Raw genomic sequence first — 19,417 nt, forward strand, 5'->3', positions numbered from 1 at the left:
CATTTATATTGTTGTCATTTTTGTTGATTTCCTGTTTCTGATTATTTCACACTGCAATTCATTTTAGTCTTCTCATGCATCTTTGAATTATTTCCATTAATCATTTCTTAGAGCATTGAAATATTCTGTTGCATTCATGTTCCCATGCCAGAATTTGTTACCCAGTGGGTAGGCATCTATTTTGTTTCTAGTACTTTTCTATTTAAAAGTGCTTTTCAAAATATATGTAAGAAGGGACAGATAGGTGGCACAGTGGACAGAACACCAGCCCTGGAGTCAGGAGGACCTGAGTTCAAATCTGACCTCAGACCAAACACTTGACACTTACTAGCTGTGTGACTCTGGGCAAGTCACTTAACCCCAGTTGCCTAACAAAAAAAAAATACATGGCATGTGAGGCCTTTCTGCATTTGACCTCCTTCTAGTATATACCAGGCAGTCTTCTTCAAAAGATTTTATAAACGAGCAGATCAAGTATTTGATAACTGAGGTAGTTTCCCTTTTCTACTCATGACAGTAGTTTGTTCACACAGTTCTTCTGTGAAATTTTGATAACGAATAATCCTTTCCTTGTTGAGTTTCTATTTTTTCAGCATCAACTTATTTGAATTGATCAAAATGTAGTTGTTTTAAGTATACATCAGCTCTTTTTTTTTCTTTACTTTTTTCTTCTGATTTTGTATTAATTTTGACCATTGCTCCTTCAACAAGTCATTCTAGGAATGACTCACATCATTAGTCATTTCCTATGTTTAACACATATATAATCAAGTTAATTTTTTCTGATGTTATCTGGTAATCATTGTAGCCTGTGCATGCCCAGTTTGACCTGTCCAACCAAACAATATCCTCCCATAAGCATGAGACCAAAAAAAAAATGGAAAAGATCTGTAAAAAAATGTTATAGCAAACTCTTTCCCCCATCAAGGATAGTGGAGCTGCCACATTTGGATTCTAACATTACATTTCCAGATGTGCTGCTCCTGGATATCGTTTTCTTCAGGTGCTAAAGAAAATGGATGAGAAAAATACCTGCATTAGACCAAGTGCACACTGAGGCTGCCCAACATACTGAAATTGAGATATTAGTTCTCAAAGTATACGAAAGAAGGAAGGACACCAAAGAAATGAGGGAGAGAAAGTCTTGGACCTTATTATTACCCAAAAGAAACTGACCTAGAGGATGTCAGTAACATCTCACTTATGTGCCTATTTTCCCATCTAGGCAAAATGTAAGCATTTGATTTTGTGTAGAGCAGTAAGTTATTTTAGGCTGTCTTCCAGCAAGTTATAATCCCATGCATATGTCAGAATCTTGAAAAGACAGAACAGCAATAACTTGGTTTGACTCTTTGATTATTTATATCAAGCAAACATAAAACAAGGAAATGTATATTTCCCAAAGGTATTTGCCCCTGCTGTGGAGTAGGTCCAACATAGACCCAATGTGAAGAATTCCTTAGAGATGGTAAGACTTTCCAAGTACTCCTGTTTGTTGGATGGTACTTTGCAGTTAGCTTCAAATCCATGATTTGCAGAGATCTGTTATCATTTGTAAGTTTGACATACATATCTCCCCAGAAAAAAAATAAGTAGATGAAGAGTGCCTATTGTCCAGACCATGGTATACTCTTGAATGAATAAATAAACCAAAAAAAGCACATAAGTGCTTATTATACACAAAGCACTGTGCTAAGCACTGGAGATACAATTAGAAAAATAAGATAGTCCCTGTTGTCAAGGAACACACATTCTAATGAGGATTACCACACATATGGAAGAACAGTCTGCAGTCTGGAGGTCAGCTGTTAGTTCATGTCTTTTTGACAGATACTGCAATTAGACACTAGTCCTAAAGTTAAACTGAAAAAGGAAGACAGGCTACATTTCCTTCTTGGAAACTGCACAATACTTTTAATGATCCCAACCTCACTAAAACAAAAACCTGTCTTTTCAACACCAATATTCTTCCAGTGACGTGTATGACTACATGTCTTAGAGTACTGTGTTCTCAGAAGAATTAAAGTTGAGGATCACCCAAAGGGCATTGGAGAGAGACATGCTTTGTCTGAGCAGACTGCAGCACTGCAAAGTAAGAATTATACAGACATGGTATAAAGAATAGAACAAGAGAAATGTTGGCCTATCTCATAGCAAAAGGGAGGAAGAAACCATGGCTAACTCACGTGTTCCATTGATATCTACACAGTGTTAAGAAATAATAGAAGCATCTACCCCCAACACAACACATTGGCTTGACCGTTGTGGTGAATTGGTGAATAGTAGAGGATAGACAAACATGGATGGGTTGCAGTCTGTCTCAATGGAAAGAATAGCTATGTTATTGAGCTTACATTAGAGTGATTGGACAGTTATCTGAGAAACCTTAACTATAATATAATAGGTGCCACTGTGTAACACTTGGTGTGTCTTACTGTGTACCCTGAAAATTGCTTTCTTCATGTCTTTGAAACTAATCGCTACCCTTCCTTAATCATTTCCTTAGATTCAAAACTTGTGTAAAAATAGTTTATTTGAAACCTTACTTAGCTCTTTAATGACTAAAAGCAGTTTGATTCAAAACAGATTTTATTTATATATTTATTTTTTGCCAGGAGCCATAGCAAGTACCTTCCTAGTAGGAACCATAATTGTCACTACAAGCTTAAAAATAACAATCTTAATGATTCACAAGGCAAATTTACTGTTCCACTTACCACTGATTATGTGAGGAAAGCCAGTTGTCTTCTGTTAGGACAGGCTCCATGCAAACTAGGCACTGACTTTCTTTTAAGTCAAGCATTTCTTTGTCACTTATGAAAACTATAATTCTCATAGCAAATAACCTTTACTTTGTGGAATCATTAAAAATAATGTCCATCATAGAGCACTCTTGCCTTGTGTGTGGAGTTAGAGTCAGAAGATGCACAAGCTCCCTGAGGACAGGGAACAGGGCTGATTGCTTCTCCCAGAGTCTATCAGTAAGCTCTGCCTGTTGTAAGAACTTCCTCTTGTACCTGTCATGTGACGTTGAGCTAGGCACTTAATCTTTCTGATCATCACTTTCCTCATACTTCTTTGACAAGGTTGTTGGGAAGAAAGTCATTTCTAAACTATGAAATGCCTATAAATGCCATTTTTGATCATATTACTTTAGTACTTCAAAATCCATGGGGTCACACTGGTATGATAGATAGTCTCTCTTACCAGTACAGTTCCTAAGCCCTCTAACCCTCTAACCAGCACATAGGGGTAATTACAAAACTGTGAAATTGGATTTCCATGGAGAAATGGAATCAACTATGAGGGTTAGCATAACTTGACCACGTGAACAGCTGTTTAAGAAAGCACTAAGAAATGAAACCTGCATGTAGACTGATCACATGTGTCACTGTCAAAAGTGGGGAACCTCATTTTTGAGCAATACACCTGTGATGCACAAGGACAACCTACAGAGCTACAGATGATATTTTGTAGATTGGCATGTCAATGTGTTAGCCATATTATTAAACCAGAACAAGGGTTCAGGGCCTGGGGCAAGTCACACAGCCTAACAGGATATGCAGTGGGATGGTTATAGTGTAAGAACAGCACCCCTTTAATGTGCAGGGACAAGCTACAGAACTACAAAGAAATCTGATCCCCCCAAAAAATATAGTATGCAGGAAGCATTTGTTTAAAAAAAATTATTGGGCTAATTCATTAGCAATACACTAGTTAATATGGAAGGATTGAAAAAAAATCCTGTTCATGAAGCATACACAAAACAGAGAACATTTAAAGTGAGAGAAAAAAAATGCATGCTATACTATGAACCAATTGCTAAAAAGAATTTGTAAGGTAAATCCAGTCCAATCTAACAAGAATGTATTAAGTACCTACAATAGGCAAGAGATCATACTAGTATATAGTGGCATTGGGGAAGCCAAAACAAAGGACAGTTTTGATCCTCATGGAGTTGACCCTCCACAGGAGAGGTAAATGTAATTGACAAGTTTATACATGATTGAGGACTAAACACAGTAATGACTAAAGGAGAGTAAGGAATAGCTTCCCACAAAAGCAGTATGATCATAATGTGTTACTAGAGGAAAGCTTCTTAAAGAAAGTATTTGCCACTTTTGAACCTTTTGGTAATCCTCTACACAAAATTATTAAATAGCTTCCTCTTGCTTGCAGAGGGAAATTCAGATTCTTTGCCTGGAATTCAAGGCCTTCCATGTTGAGGGAACCACCCTCCAGCCTTATCGCAAACTAAATCTACTCCATTAACACTATACTGCCAACCAAAGTGGACTAGTTTCTGTCCCTGTATGGCTACACTTCCATATTTACTTACACTGCCCCGCACCAAAACTAATATCTTTCCTTCCTTTAATCTGTCTTACCCTCTTGCCCATCATTTAAAGCCCACCTCGTTCATGAAGCCTTCCTCAAGTCTTCCCTAAATCAATAATGAACAATCTTTCTCTTCAGAAAACATTTTTTCTCACTTCTTGAATGCAGTTGGCTATTATTTTGCATTATAGTCATCAACATACATTTGTTATGAGTTTAGAGGTATCCTTTCTTCTCCCCCCTTTATCTCAAGCCCTGACATAGTAAGTACTGTGATCAGAGAAGGTACCTAAATAATATTTAGTAGATTGAATTACTCCTAATGACATTATCTTGAGTGGCCACATGTTTCCATTGTACAAAAATATTCTATCCATTTGCTTGTGCTTACTCATTTTTACTGAAGTGACAATTTTGGTCATTTTCTGTTTAAAAATCTAGAAGTCTCTAGTAAATAGTCTTCATTTCTTCAGTTGGTCAGTGGTTTCCTCAAATTGGTTTCCTGACTACTCCTTCCTATACAGGGATTTTTAATCAAGAATCCAGGTTCATGCACTGATTTCAGGGTGTCCATAAACTTAGGTGGGGAAACAATTAGCATGCCCTTCAGTTAGTAATTTAGGCAATGAAATATTCTTCAGAGAAGAGAGTCCATAGGCTTCGCCAGACTTCCAAAGGAGTTCATGACCCATAAAATATTAAAAACGCTGCTTTAACAGTATAGATTCATTCTCACATTTCAATCTGGTGTGATCTTGTCTGTATTCTGCCATAAAAAATTAACCCAGTGAGCTAGAAGGCTTCTTCCTATAGGTCTTATACCATAACATGGGCATCATTAACAGTTCTTGGGTTGCCCATCTCATATTTCTTGTTCTTGCTACATTACCAGGGCCAACTACTATCCTTTTGCAATGAATAATGTGAATATTTTAAATATTTTTTAACTCTTGAGGCCTTTGTACTATGCTTTATACTATGTACACAGTGGCCTCTATACTCTTTTATTATCTACCTAACTAATCAACTAACATGTTATGTATAAGTATCTGTTATGTGCCAGGCACTGTGTTAACCACTGGGGATAGAAAGAAAGCTCACATTTTCTTTTCACAATTTCAAATACAATTTGAATATATTTTGTGTGTGCTTAGATAGATAATGTGATTTAATTTCAAAAGCTTTTACCTTCAAGTATCTCATAGTAATTAGATTTGATTTATGGAATATCATAATGACATTCAGGTGTTTCCTTCATGATATATTCAGGTAATTCTACAGCAGTGTTCTTAGACATGTGTAAAATGTGCAAGACAATAAATATGTGAATTGCTTTGAAGGATACAAAGATAACATCATGTCTGCCCTTAGGAAGCTTCCAATCTAATTTGGGAAATCGGACATAAAAATGTGAAAGGTTCTAAATAAACAGGATCTAAATAACTGTTCAAAATAGTAATAGAGGAGGATATCATAATGCAGCAGGGAATTCAAGGCACACTTTACCTTTGCAGATTATTATTTGAACTAACCCTAATTCTCATACACAATTGTAAATAAAGTACTTGATAAAATAATATAAAGTACTTCAAACACCTGAGGAGAGAAAGCAGTGATTTAAATTTGTTACAGAAATGAAATCTTTTTACAGGGAATTCCACAGGGCGTTCCAGTGTGTTATTGTTCATTTTGTTTTTCTTCAGTGGAATATGACTGTGATGTGTACATTGCTTTGAAATAACATTCCTGATCTTCAGAAGGCTGAGCCCAGGCTTTCTTTGTCTGAGGTTGGTAGCAGAAAAAGTCATTTCTAACATAGGGGAAGTGAGGTAGTATCTTGCATACCTCCATCTTCATCCCTTTCCATCACCATTCCTTTCTTTCTTTGTTCTCCTAGATCTTTGTGTATGTGATAGTGTGTTGAGGTATATAGTTTGGGGCATTTGTGGTATGGAGTAGTATGAAGGAGTTTGAAGATTATTGTGGAACCAAAAAAATTAGGAAAAGCTTGCTTCCCCTTTTCCTTGCCTCCAGGTTTGCTTTCTATGGTGAATTCAAAAAGGGAAGAACATTCACTGAACAACATATAACTAGTTTCATAGGACCATAGAATTTAGTCCTTCACATAGATTATTATCCATAAAGATAAAGAAAGTAATTTTTGTATAGGATCGTCCATTACAAAAATCATTTTGGCAAAACCCTTTTATGGAAATGCCTTTATTATATAGAATGCTAATTCAGTTCATTGTATTTTGGTTTATCTTTTGTATTTTAACTTTTAACACCTGTTACTTGGTTCCTAGGACTGCTTCTCCTATTCTCATCCCCCACTCCACTAGCTTTAGAGTAGATGAATGCTAAATTTAATTATTTAATCATTGAGCAGCATAATTGAATGGTGGTAAGTTTCCCATCCAACACAATGATGTTATCATCTCTGAGTACCAACATCTGAGATACAGAATCTTTGTAACTTCTCTTGCCTTGCAGACTAGTAGCAAAACAAGAATACTTGGGTTAATAATATAGCTAAACGGATACTTGATAATGCAGTGGCAAAGGATTTCTGCCTTTCCTTCAGAGTTGAACATCATTAGGTTCCTCTATTCTGGATTCATCTTTGCAGAAGATTTTAAATATTATATTATTTTAAATATAATTTTCTTTGTAATTTGGGACATTTTACCTAATGACTCTGTGCCACCTCTTTTTCCACTGCTCTCGAGTAGGATTTATATTTTAGACTTACCTTTCACATTTGCATGGAGAAAATGCCCCGAAAAATAATTAGATAACACTTGATAAAATGCAAACTCTTCTCTTTTAGTTTACGATAAATGAGAAACTGTGGCAACAAATATGGATTTTCTTCCTAGTTAGAAACAGGACTTGAAGTTTTTGTTTACTTTCTGTTCTACTGTTTCAGAAGATCTGCATCTTCTCAAAGCTTAGCTCATCCTTTCCTTCCAGAAAGAACATTTCAGCAATCAAGGACGTTTCTTTTCTGTGCTACTTCAGTTAATCCTTAATCAAAGATTAAGCACCACAACAGTTTGCACTAAATATCATCAGACAGTCCATAACTTGTGTGCCAATGGTCCTGTGTAAAGTCTAGGACTCTTTTTTTTTTCCCCTGTAAAATTGAACTGGACCCAATTTCTGGGGGTGGAGATATATAGTTTTAGTCACTAACCTTTGGTGGTAAAAATTACAAAGTGTTTCAAATAAAACGTTTAACTTTTTACAAGGTATTGAACAATAGACTTTAAGTTGCTGGCATTTAGAAGAGAGAGTTTAAGAAAATGCCACCACTTAATGAACTGTCTTAATTAAATGCTTTTGTTTTATGACAACATTTGACATAGATATGTAATGTTCTACATAATGAATTTAAATTTAAAGCAGTATTTAATCCCTCATATCATTACAGGTTACCAAGTTATGCCCAGCCAGCAACAGCAAAACTACCAAGGGATAGTTGCAGTTCAACCATCCCAAAATCAAAATCTAGTCAGTGGCCAGCAAAACAATATTGGAAATCAAATTCAAGGTGTGATTGTCCCATACCCTTCGGTGCCATCTTATCAGGTATGTTACTTATCTTAATAGGTTATGCTTTTGGATAAATAGATAAGTGAATTTAAACACAACAATAAAACCAAATAATACTTAAATATAGTTGCAACACTTATAAAGTCAAAGCTAAGGGTCATCTTTCTGTCTTCTTTGGACAAAAGGAAGTCTTTTTAACTATAGGAGTCATGTGGTCTTTTTTTTTTCAGAACTACCAATGAAAATTGAGACAGAGAGAGAGAGAATATATCACTAGTAGCATATAGTAGTATAATAAGACTTCCCTAACCTGTGCAAATCTAAATATAGCCTGACTTCACATTAACTTTTTTGGCAGCCATATAATACTCTAGATTCATATCAGTCTTGTAGTGCACTAGAATTCTCAGCTCTTTTTCAGATGAACTGTCTGGCCACACCTCCCTATCTTATATTTCTGAAGTTGTTTTTTGTTTGTTTGTTTGTTTAGTGAAAGTATCACCACAGCATGGTACTGTGGAAAGAGTACTAGATATGGTGTCAGAAGATCTGGGTTCAATTCCTAGCTTTTCATCCTACTGTGGTACCTTAAGTAAGTCACTGAACCTCTCTGGGTCTTAATTTTCTCATCTGTAAAGTGAAAGGATTAAAATAATAAATTCACTTGAAGGAACACAAGATCTATAATATTAATCAAAATAATGGGAAAAAATTAAGAATAAAGAAAAATAGCACTTCCAAACTATTTGATACTGGTTAAAAAAAAAATTTTAAAGTAGGTCATTGGAACAGACTTGACAAGGAAGAATCAGAAATAAGAGAATTTTAAAACCCTGTGTGATAAACCCAAAAACATATTATCTAGGAAAGAACTTTCTATTTGATAAAAATTACTTGGATAACTAGAAAGAAATCTGGCAGAAATTTGATTCAGATCAACATTTTACACTATATATGACAATACACTCAAAATGGAATATGTGTCCTATGAAGCATGCTACTTATCTTCTGACAGAGAGGTGATAAAGTCAGGGTACAGGATGAGACACATATTTTTTGGACATGGCCAATGTGAGAATTTGTTTTACTTGACTATGAAAGTCTAGTGTTAGTATTTTCTAAATTTTAGTAATAGAAATGGAAGGACATCATGAAATGAGGCTACAGTAAGCTATTTTCATTAGCAGTTCTTTTTTAAAAAAAAAAAAGACTGACATTCCTATAGCTAAAAAGACTTTTCCCTTTATCCAATGCAGACAGAATAATGACTTAGCTTTGACTTTACAAATGATGCTACTCTATTTGTAAGTAATATTTGGCTTTACTTGACCATATGACAAGGTTTTTGTTTTTGTTTTCTCCAGTGGGTGGGAAAGGTGGGGAGGAGAGAAAATGAATTTTTGACAATTGAATAAATTAGTTTAAAAAAAAAAAAATTAAAGGTCATGTCATTTAAAAATTAGAAGAGAACCAGATCAGGTACCTTTAACAGTTGTGCCTAGGGGGTGAATTCTTAACTGATCAAGAGATAAGAGCAATTACAGAAGACAACGTAGATGATCTGGATTATGTGAAATTGAAAAACTTTTGCATGAATAAAGTCAGTACCTTGAGCATAAAAAGGGAAGCATCTAAAGCAAAAAAAAAAAAACTACCCATGTATCACATATCTCTGATAAGGTTTTGATATCCAAAATAGATAAGCAACTATCAGAAACATATGAGACTTCAAGAGCTATTCCCCAGCCAAAAGATGAATAAGCAGCTCTCAAAAAAAATAGAATTGCATGTTATTAATAACTATAAAAGAGTGGACCTAGTCACTAATTATAAGAGAAATATAATTCAAGACAATTCTGAGGTGTCACTTCATTCTAAGCAAAATTGAAAGAGATAATAAAGTATGGGAGTAATTAGTGTTGGAAGGCTTGTAGAAAGACAGACATACAATAGACTATTGGCTGAACTGTGAATTGGTCCAATCATTTTGGAAAACGGTTTAAAATTATCCTAAGAAAAGGAGAGGTCCATACTCTTTAACCTAGGGATTCTACTGCTAGGCATTTGCTTCAAAGAGGTCAATGATAAAAAGAAAGGCAAATTATATACCAAAATATCTTTTCTAGTATCTTTCATAGTAGCAAGGAACTGGATGGATTGGGGAATGTCTGAACAAGCCATAGTATATGAATATAAAATAATTTCCCTGCAGTATAAGAAACAATGAATATGTAGGTTATATTTCTTATAATATAATAAGCTAGGAATTGAACAACAGCATCTTTTAAGAAGTTGTAATTCCTTAACTGTCTTAAAGGAAATTAATGGAGTTGGTTCAGAATTGGGAATTTGGAAGGGTATTCCCAGCAAAAATAATAGCATAACCAAATTACAGTTCTGATAATGAGCAGTTAGCAAGGGGACTATTTTGTCTCACAGGGTCTATATTGAAACCCATTTAAAAGTTAATTGTAAAGAAATAGAATTTTTATTCTGTCCATGAGCCTTTTAAATATTGCAACACATTTTTCACCTGTAAGAAATGTGTACTGTGTAATCACAGGAACATTGAAAAATTGGAATAAATGAATGAAACAAACAGATGAAATCAGTGGCGTTCATTAGGCATTTGAGCACTGAGACTTGTAGTTCTTAGAAATAAAGCCAACAAAGGTTACTTTGAGGTATAAAGAATAAGTGTCCCTTTCCTCTTTCTATTCCACCTTCCCTTCCTCCCTCCCTTTTTTTCTTTCCTTCCTTCCATCCTTTCTTCTTTTCTTTCACACAGTTACAGTCCCTATTGCTCTCCACCAGTCATGTCCCAGTCTAGGTTTCAGCCAATGAATGCTTTTTCCCTTTGTCCTACTCCTATTTTTCTCCACTGTGCTCCTCAGTCCCCTTAACTTACCACCTAATCCAGGGAAGAGAAAAAAAAAATCTCATATGAGCAAATGGTAGCTCATAGAAACCATTCAGCTGTCACTTTATATTTTTGGCTTCTAAATTTGACAGCAAATTTAGAAAGCAGAACTTTGAGCTGAGAAGTTATTTTTTTTAATTGCCTTCCCCTAGTGGGTTGTATTCCATTCTTCTTGAGCACAGTGAAGTGCCTTTCTTAGTAGTTTGTTTTTCCTTTACTTTAAGCTACAAATTTATTCTAATCCTGTGAATCATTTAGCTGTCTTTCATTTTGCTTAGATCATCTTTGCATAAATATTAAATCTGATGCAATCAAAAGTGCCACCTAAATATATTAAATTACTTTCGTTCTTGGAAGATTAGATTATGTTACTTTATGTAGAGTAGAAAATCAGCCCAATAATTTTGTTTTGGATAATTTATCTAGTGGTGATGTAATTAAGAAATTCCAGTGCAGTTGGGAAGGATTAGTTCTATTTCAGAAACATATCATATGAAAAAACCTAGATGACAAAGTTGAACTATTAAAATGACTTTTGAACATAGGATCAAGCTTAGAGAGGCCTTAATAACATTTGTTACCATTTGCAAACAATAAGAATCCAACCTCTTTTATTGCATATTGCCAAATAATCCACCATGGTCTATTAAATTTAGTAAATTCTTTTTGAGTGATTACTGTGTGCTAGGCACTGTACTCAGTGCTACAAGGAATTCAAAGAAAAGTAAGGCACAGCCCCTGCACTCTAGGAATTTAGAAGCCTAAATTGTCTGTGAATAAGCAGAGCTAATGAAATTTTACTTAATTTTTTCTGGAGAAAATTATGTCATTGTCCTGAAGTCCAAATTTGCCTAAATTAATAAACTTATTATTGGAAGGTAAGTGCAGCTCAAATCCAGTTATTAAGGAATTTGGTGCATCCAAAGTTTTGTTAAAGAATTTTCTTAGTGCTAAACTTGAATCTAATAAAGAGAAAACAAAAGGTATGGGGCCTACATTGTCATCCGGACCCTATTCTACCATCTTAGCATGTATGTTTATTGTGTTGCTTCTGGGTCTTTTTCATATTGTTTTGTGTTTGGTTGGGTGATTTAGAAGTTTAGATGAGTCTTTTTATTATTGTAGTTTATTTAAATTTTTAAGGAAAAGAAGAACCAAATGAGTTGAAGGATAAATTCGTTGGTGGTGGTATAATAAAAGAATCTCAGTGACCCATGGTGCTGCTGTGTATCTTCACAGACATTTGAAAGTGGAAAGTAACAGAGCAGGGCTTATAAGAGGAAATTGTTTTCTTTCTTTTTCTAAAGTAAGAACTTCTTCTTTCCCCCACTAACTTTAGGTTTCACTGCCTCAAGGTTCCCAAGGAATGCCTCAGCAGACTTATCAGCAGCCTGTTATAATACCTAATCAATCTAATCAAGGACCTATGCCCACCACAGGAATGCCAGTTTACTATAGTGTCATCCCACCTGGTCAACAAAATAATTTAAGGTGAATAACTGAACTAAGTTCTTTTAGTTTCCTATTCATTGCCTTATCAGTATCAGCTTGGATCTCTAATCTTATCAGTGTCCACTAATTTCAAGGTCATTTTACTATTAGCATACTTTCTCCCTTTTGTTCATTGTTTACATAGAACTAGAAAAATAATATATACCAACAATTGCTCTGAAAGGAGATTGTATTGTCATAATCAGATTTGTTGTATGGAAAAAGAGAAAGCTTCTTTGGCAAGCCTGCTATATTAAAAATAGCAGTTATGCATTAGATCAGGAACTGTTCTTCCAAGGAATTGAAAACACATTACATGTTGTTCCACTCCCATGACGTTCCTATGAGTTTGCCAGAGGGGCAGCTGGCATTTTGTTCATTTATTTTACAGATTGGGGAACTAAGACGTGATAGGTGATAAGAGTTGCTGTCAGGTCATAATGGTTACAAATGGTTCATTTGTCTCCAGTGTGGTAGTAGAATCAGGATTGACATAGCTACTCCATTAGAATCTGTGTTAGAAATTGTTGTTTCAACATTGAAGAAATTCATCATCATTTCAACTGTTGTCAAAACTCCCTAATGATACTCTAAATGTATTCTTTTATTTCTGGCTTTACAGCAGTAGTTTAATATAACAAAAGCCCCTGGAGGGCAGGAGCTGTTTAATTTTTGTCACTGTAAGCACAATTAATACCCAGCATGGTGTTATGCACAAACTTAGATGCATATATGCATATGTTTGTTGAATTGAATTTGGGAGGTAAAAGATCTTCTCAACGAGAGACATTTTGTATTTTTATCCATTTCATGGGTTGCTGTGGACCCCTCCTATGCTTCCTCCACCAAAAAAAATGTTTTCATCACTTTATGAGCCAACCAGCTAGGTGGTGCAGTGGATAGCGTGCAGGGCCTGGAATCCAGAAAACCTGAGATTTGAACTCAGATACTGACCCCAGATATTTATTAGCTACATGATCTTGGGTAAGTTATTTAACCTTTGTTGCCTCAGCTTCCTCGTCTGTAAGATGGATATAATAATATCACCTACCTCCCAGGGTCATGAAGATCAAATGAGATAGTTGTAAAATGCTTGGCACAGTGTCTGGACATAGTAGGTGGTATATACATACAAATGATGATGATGAGGGGTGAGGAGGAAGAGGAGGATGAAGAAGAAAAAGACGATGAGGACAATTTCCATACTCCACACACAACAGACATAAATAGTGATCAGAACAGCTGGCATAGATATTGAGAACCTTGGCTCACCTCCATGCACCTTTGAGGTTTCACAGTAATTAATTATCCATATATTATTGCCCATGGTTTTTCTCAGTTTTATTTATAAATACAAAGGATAATGTACATTTGCTACAAATGTCTCCAAAGTAAATAGCAGAGTGCTATTAGAATGTGACTATTATTTTTAAAACCAGACAACGTAAAAAAAAATTAAACCGAAGTTTTTAGTTTCATTTCTTTTCTTCTCCTTTTTCAGCCTGATTTTCTGATTTTTTTATTCCCTATTTATATCTTTACCTATAGCACTTCATAGTGCCCATCATTCTATCCCATTTCTTAGCACAGTGCCTGGTACATAGTAGGCACTTAATATTTATTGACTTTTTCTTTTCAACTCTTCTCTTAAATAGTTGTTATTTCTCCTCATGCTGTTGCTTTCATGTCTTTTCTAATGTACCCTTTGAAATAATTATTACAAAGCAAACTGTTTAATTGAATCATTTTCCCATGAGAAGTCTGTTTTATTTCCATTGTTCCTCTGTTAGAAGGAAAACTAGTTCTAAAAGAAATTTATTCTAAAGTGGAAAGTGTTACCATCCAGTACGTTAACTTTTCAAAAAAATTGTTTCATCTTCAGTTAGTTTTATAGAATCATAGCCAGAAGTGCTTACCTGACAGTTACTTTAGGGCGTTTTTTAAATAGGCAAAATATCTGCTAAAAACATGGTACTAAAAGCTGTGCCTTTTAAATAAAATTATTGTCAATCCGTGAGAATGACAATACTGGAAAGCTACTGTGGTATAATAGAGAAGAATCTGAATTTGGCCCCCAAGATCCAGACTGCAATCCTAGATCTCTCACTTTATAACCTTAGACAAGTCATTTAGATCCCTGAGCCTTAATTGCTTCATCAATCAAATAAAGATGATATGCCAATTGTACCTATTTCACCAAGTTATTTTTCGAATTAAAGGAAATAATGTATGTAAAGTGTTTTGTAACTTTTTAAGTGTTACATAATTGTTGCTTCTTGTTGTGGAATAACTTTATTTTAGTTATGACAAAACACTTAAGTATCCTTGTGGTAACTCTGTAGTAAAACAAGTTGAGTCACAAGCAATTCATTTTGTAAATGAGTAAACTGGTAGGTTTAGGATCTATCAGTAAATATTACACCTAAAAAAGAATGAAAGTATTTCCAGCTCCTTAATCAGGATCTAGTTATAAAACTCACCTGGAAAATATCTTCTTACCTACAAGCAGGCAAAGTGAAATTTCCTTCAGTTTTGTATGGCCTTTTCTGTTTTACCTCTGCTGAGGGCCTGGAAATCAGAGTAGACCCAGCCGCCTAGAAAAATAACAAAGCAAATATAGTATTTTAGACCACCAATAAACCTTCATCTGAGGAATACTGTCATCTGAACCTAATATATCTCTATAACCCATAGCCAAATGCTCTGGGTTCACACAAACTGGGTCCCATCCTGAGGGCTTAATTCCTCAGGGTCAAACTGATCTTTTATTCATTGCCCCCGCCTATATTGATCCTAGAAAGTCTCTAAAACAAAACTAGTATGGCTTATGTCCACGGGTTAACAAACATGAGTGGCAGCATTGTCATAGCTTGCGTAGATATTCAGCGTACCAGATGATTATTTAGTATAAGACAACCTTCATTTCACACTATAGAAAATACATAGGATGCCAAGTACTCACAGGAATCCATGAAAAATAAATACAAAATTGTAAACTGTTCAACCCATTACCACCCCATAGAAGGGAATTGAACTTGCAGTTATTGTCAGGACAACCTTCTGTCCTTCTAGTCAAGTCCCACACAGTTCATCCAAAACTTGTAATTGCCTTCCTGTGGCTTAGACTCCCTTTGAAATATTTTGGAGCTTGCTAAAGAAGCAAACTCCATTTTTGTCACACCTTTACCATACAGGTAACTTTTATTGGCTTTACTCTCCAAGTAAAATACCAAATAGGAAAAATATGGACTGTATTTTTCCTTCTCCTAATAGCAGGTTACATCAGGAAATCTTATCTTTCTTGAATTCCCATTGCCCTAATGCTCAAGCTTAGAAACTTTTTTTTTTTGGTGAGGCAGTTGGGGTTAAGTGAATTGCCCAGGGTCACACAAGCTAGTAAGTGTCACATGTCTGAGGTCAGATTTGAACTCAGGTCTTCCTGACTGCAGGGCTGAGAGTGCTGCCCCAGAAACTCTTAGAAAGGTAAAGAACAAGATCTCAAGAGTCAAGAGCTCTGCTTTTATAGGCCACTAAGAAGGGTAGCAGATTCTTCAGTCAATCACTAGAAGCTTAATATGTCATATCAGTTTGGTTGGGCAACTCTTCAATTTAATCAGGGCCTAAAAATGACCTATATCTTATAATTTTATCAAGTTGTTTGGAGAATCTGCTTAACTTGATCAGTCTGCCCTAATCACTTCCGCTTAGACTTATATATCCACATCCCATTACTATCTCATGAACAGTTTGCTCTGTCAAGTCAGTCTGTTTATAGTCCTGCGTATTCCTTATATGTGGTCCAGCCTCTGTTCATTTATTGTTGCCCCTACTAAAAAATAGCCTTTCTTGTTTGCTGACATTCCTATCTCTTCTTTTAAAGACCTTATTCTTTTTAAATTATTTTAAATTAAGTCCAAAATTGTTCTTTTCCAAAACCAAGCTATTGCCTTGCTGTTGGTTTAAAATAGGACTTTGAGATTTATGCTTCACTAGAGCAAGAAAATATGCTTTGTAGCCAGGTAGCTTAATATTTGTTTAGGGAAAACTTCCAATCCTCCCCCTCCTCTTCCTTTAATGATTTCTTCAGGCCATAAATAACCTGGACAATTAGGGAAGTCCACCCCCTGAGCTTGGCTGACCTAGATTTAGGAAGAAAAAAGGCTTAATGAAGATGCCCTGCAAAGAATTTGAACATTCAAGGAGTTTGGCATTTCCCTTGGGCAGCTTCTATATTGATTGTTTTGTAAATAATTTCTGTGGCTAGGGAAAACATTTTGATGTCCATGTATTTTGCCTGGTTGGTCTCAAATACAGCATGAAGTGTGTTAAAAAGACTATTATCTAACTAAAATATTATTGTGTACCTTCATCCAGGAGAGATGATTAAGTGCAAATTATTTATAACTGGTTTGCTGCTGTTACAACTCAATTTTATCCTTTATTTTTCCTAAAAATGTTTTACATCACTATCAGTTGGTTACAAAGGAACAATGCAACACAATCTATGAAATAAATTTTAATTTTTTTCTCAGGCTACATCATCTATATGCACTTAATCTGTAGTCAGAATTATTTCTGACAGGTGCTAATTTTTGTGCTGTCTGAGATTAGTTAAGTGAAAAGTAAGAGTAGGAAGAGGAAACATATACTGAGTTTGCCGCATACACAGAGATACTAGGTATTATTCTGACTTTAAAATGTACTATATTCGTAGAGTGGACTCTAGATATTGTCAACTGCCGGAAACCATGAGAATTATACTTTGTTTGAGGCATCATGACATTCAGAACAGTGTTTACCTAATGTATAAAATCTGCCTGTAAAATGTCAACACCATTTCTCCTTACTATACAGAAAGATGTGATGATCAGTGTAAAAAAAAGAGTGGCTTACTGAAATTCTCCAATGCTCCACAATAGACCTATGACCTCATCCATCCAACCATGCAGATTACAATCCAGAATCACAGGATTTGAGCGTTGGAAAAAACATAAATGGCTATCTAGTCCATCCCATCGCAAAAGGAATCCATGCTATAACAAATACTTGACAGGTGTTCATCCAGACTCTGCTTGAAGATGTCCAAGAAAGGGACCACCTCTCAGTCCATTCTACTTTTATATAACTCTTAATTATTGGGATAATTTTCCCAGCATCAGGTCTGCATTTGTTGCTTTGCATTTCTCCTGGTTCTGCACTCTAAGGCTAAACATAGCAAGTTCAATCCCTCTTACGGATGTCAACGTTTCACATACTCTAACACAGCCGTGTCTCTCTCCCCCCCCCTTTTCTTCAGGCTTACCATGCCCTGCTCCTACAACTGATACTCTAACATTGACATAAGGCCCTTCACTGTCCCATTTACCCTCCTTTGGACACTAACTTAGTACTCTAAGTGGGGTCTGATCAAGGTTGAGTAGAGAGGGACTATCACCTACTTAAAGGGGTTTTAAATTTAATCAAATGGTTGGGGGAGTGTGGAAAATACTTCCTTTGTAGACATAAAGAAGGAAGAAGATTAACAGCTGGGATACCCACAGATTCATAGGAGATAAAAACCAAGGAAAGAGCAAAATAAAGTCCTTACGTTTAGGCAACAAGAAAACTTACGGGTCCTAACACAAGGGGACAAATTTCACCTAATTAAGAATCACTTACACTTAGTGGGTTGAAACTTCTGACCAGACCCTGGCTTTGGATGAGAATGTAAAAGGCTGGTGGGAAGTTGGGGAGTAGCACCATATATAAAGGCAGTATACTTATGAGGAAATCTAAACATCAGAGTACGGAAGCATGACAGAGAGTTTTTGGGTTAAGTTTTTATCAGAATTCAGACATATTACAAAGTGAAAGTTGCCAAAACTGATTAATATTAAAACCAAAATTAGGGGCAGCTAGGTGGCGCAGTGGATAGAGCACTGAAGTCAGGAGGACCTGCGTTCAAATCCAACCTCAGACCAAACACTTGACACTTACTAGCTGTGTGACCCTGGGCAAGTCACTTAACCCCAATTGCCTTAAAAAAAAAAGTTAGCCCAATAGAACAAAGATCCCCCAAGTAGAATAAGAATCCTGCAGTTACTTACTATTTGATGAATTAGAAATAACACACACCAAGGAAAGTCAGTTGGATTTCAAAAGCGTTTGTTAAGCAGCTACCATGCTTAAGGCTAGGCACTGGAGGTACAAAGACAAAAATAACAAGCTGTCCTGTCCTATCCCTTAAGGAATTTCTGTTTTACTGAGGGATACTAAAGTATACTAATAGGTAAACAAAAGAGTGAGAACACTAACAAATAGGATCAGATAAGACATGAGGTAGGAGATGATAACTTGAGTCATACTATAAAAGAAACTTCATTTGATCCTCAAAGTAATAGGGAGCTTCTGAAATTTATCATATGAAGACATCGAATTGGTCAAACCTAGACTTTAGGACAGGCTGGATTGGAGAGATGCTGGAAGCAGGGAGATAACTTAAGAAACTATTACAGTAGTTAAAGAAAACAGTGATAAAGACGTGGACACAGGCAGGGGCATGTGGAGAAGTGAGAAGGGATCATTTAATAAATATTAAGGTGAAAAATGGTTAATAGTATATAGAAGAATGAACCTAAACTCATTCCTTATACTGTGCTTAAACTGTACCAATGTAGGTCTATAGTCTCGTTGTTATGAGTACTTCTTTCTAATCCTGTGTGCCTATTGTCCGTGCTCTCCCAGAATTCTACAAAGAGGTCCCCCAAAAGTACTAGAGCCCTACATTGAAGTCTTTTGGTATTATATGGGTAGCAGTTCATCATATAGGTTTCCATTTGTCATCCCTCTCTCTATACATGACCAGCAAGCCATCTCTGGTCTTGACATGTCTTACTACTGGGTTCCTATAACTCTGGAGGAGAGAGTGAAGCGATGACTTTGCTTGGCTCTGCCTCACTTAAATCCAATTGGCTTGTGAATCAAAACATCACCCTCATGATGTCATTGGTCCTTTTCGAGAACAAGGATGAACAACAAGCAACACCAGTAACATGGACAGCCACCTCCTTTTTGCATCTTATGATCTCCTAGATCACTTTTTTGGTGCCTTGTGTACCTTCCTTGTTGGTAATA

The 19,417-nt window shown here is 35.7% G+C and overlaps 1 protein-coding gene across 12 annotated transcripts in view; it reads left to right on the forward strand.

Moving 5' to 3' along the window:
• The window catches only part of R3HDM1 (R3H domain containing 1), an 87,468-nt gene that overhangs the window by 55,515 nt on the left and 12,536 nt on the right, over positions 1-19,417 (forward strand). For all 12 annotated transcript variants that reach the window (XM_021009437.2, XM_021009442.2, XM_021009444.2 and 9 more), the window contains 2 exons: positions 7,772-7,929; positions 12,153-12,304. In XM_021009437.2, coding sequence (XP_020865096.1) covers positions 7,772-7,929; positions 12,153-12,304 — 310 coding nt within the window. The remainder of the gene's footprint in view (positions 1-7,771; positions 7,930-12,152; positions 12,305-19,417) is intronic.

The sequence above is a fragment of the Phascolarctos cinereus genome, unplaced genomic scaffold, assembly GCF_003287225.1.
Source record: "Phascolarctos cinereus isolate Bilbo 61053 unplaced genomic scaffold, phaCin_HiC Scaffold_726;HRSCAF=1367, whole genome shotgun sequence".
NCBI classification, from domain to species: domain Eukaryota; kingdom Metazoa; phylum Chordata; class Mammalia; order Diprotodontia; family Phascolarctidae; genus Phascolarctos; species Phascolarctos cinereus.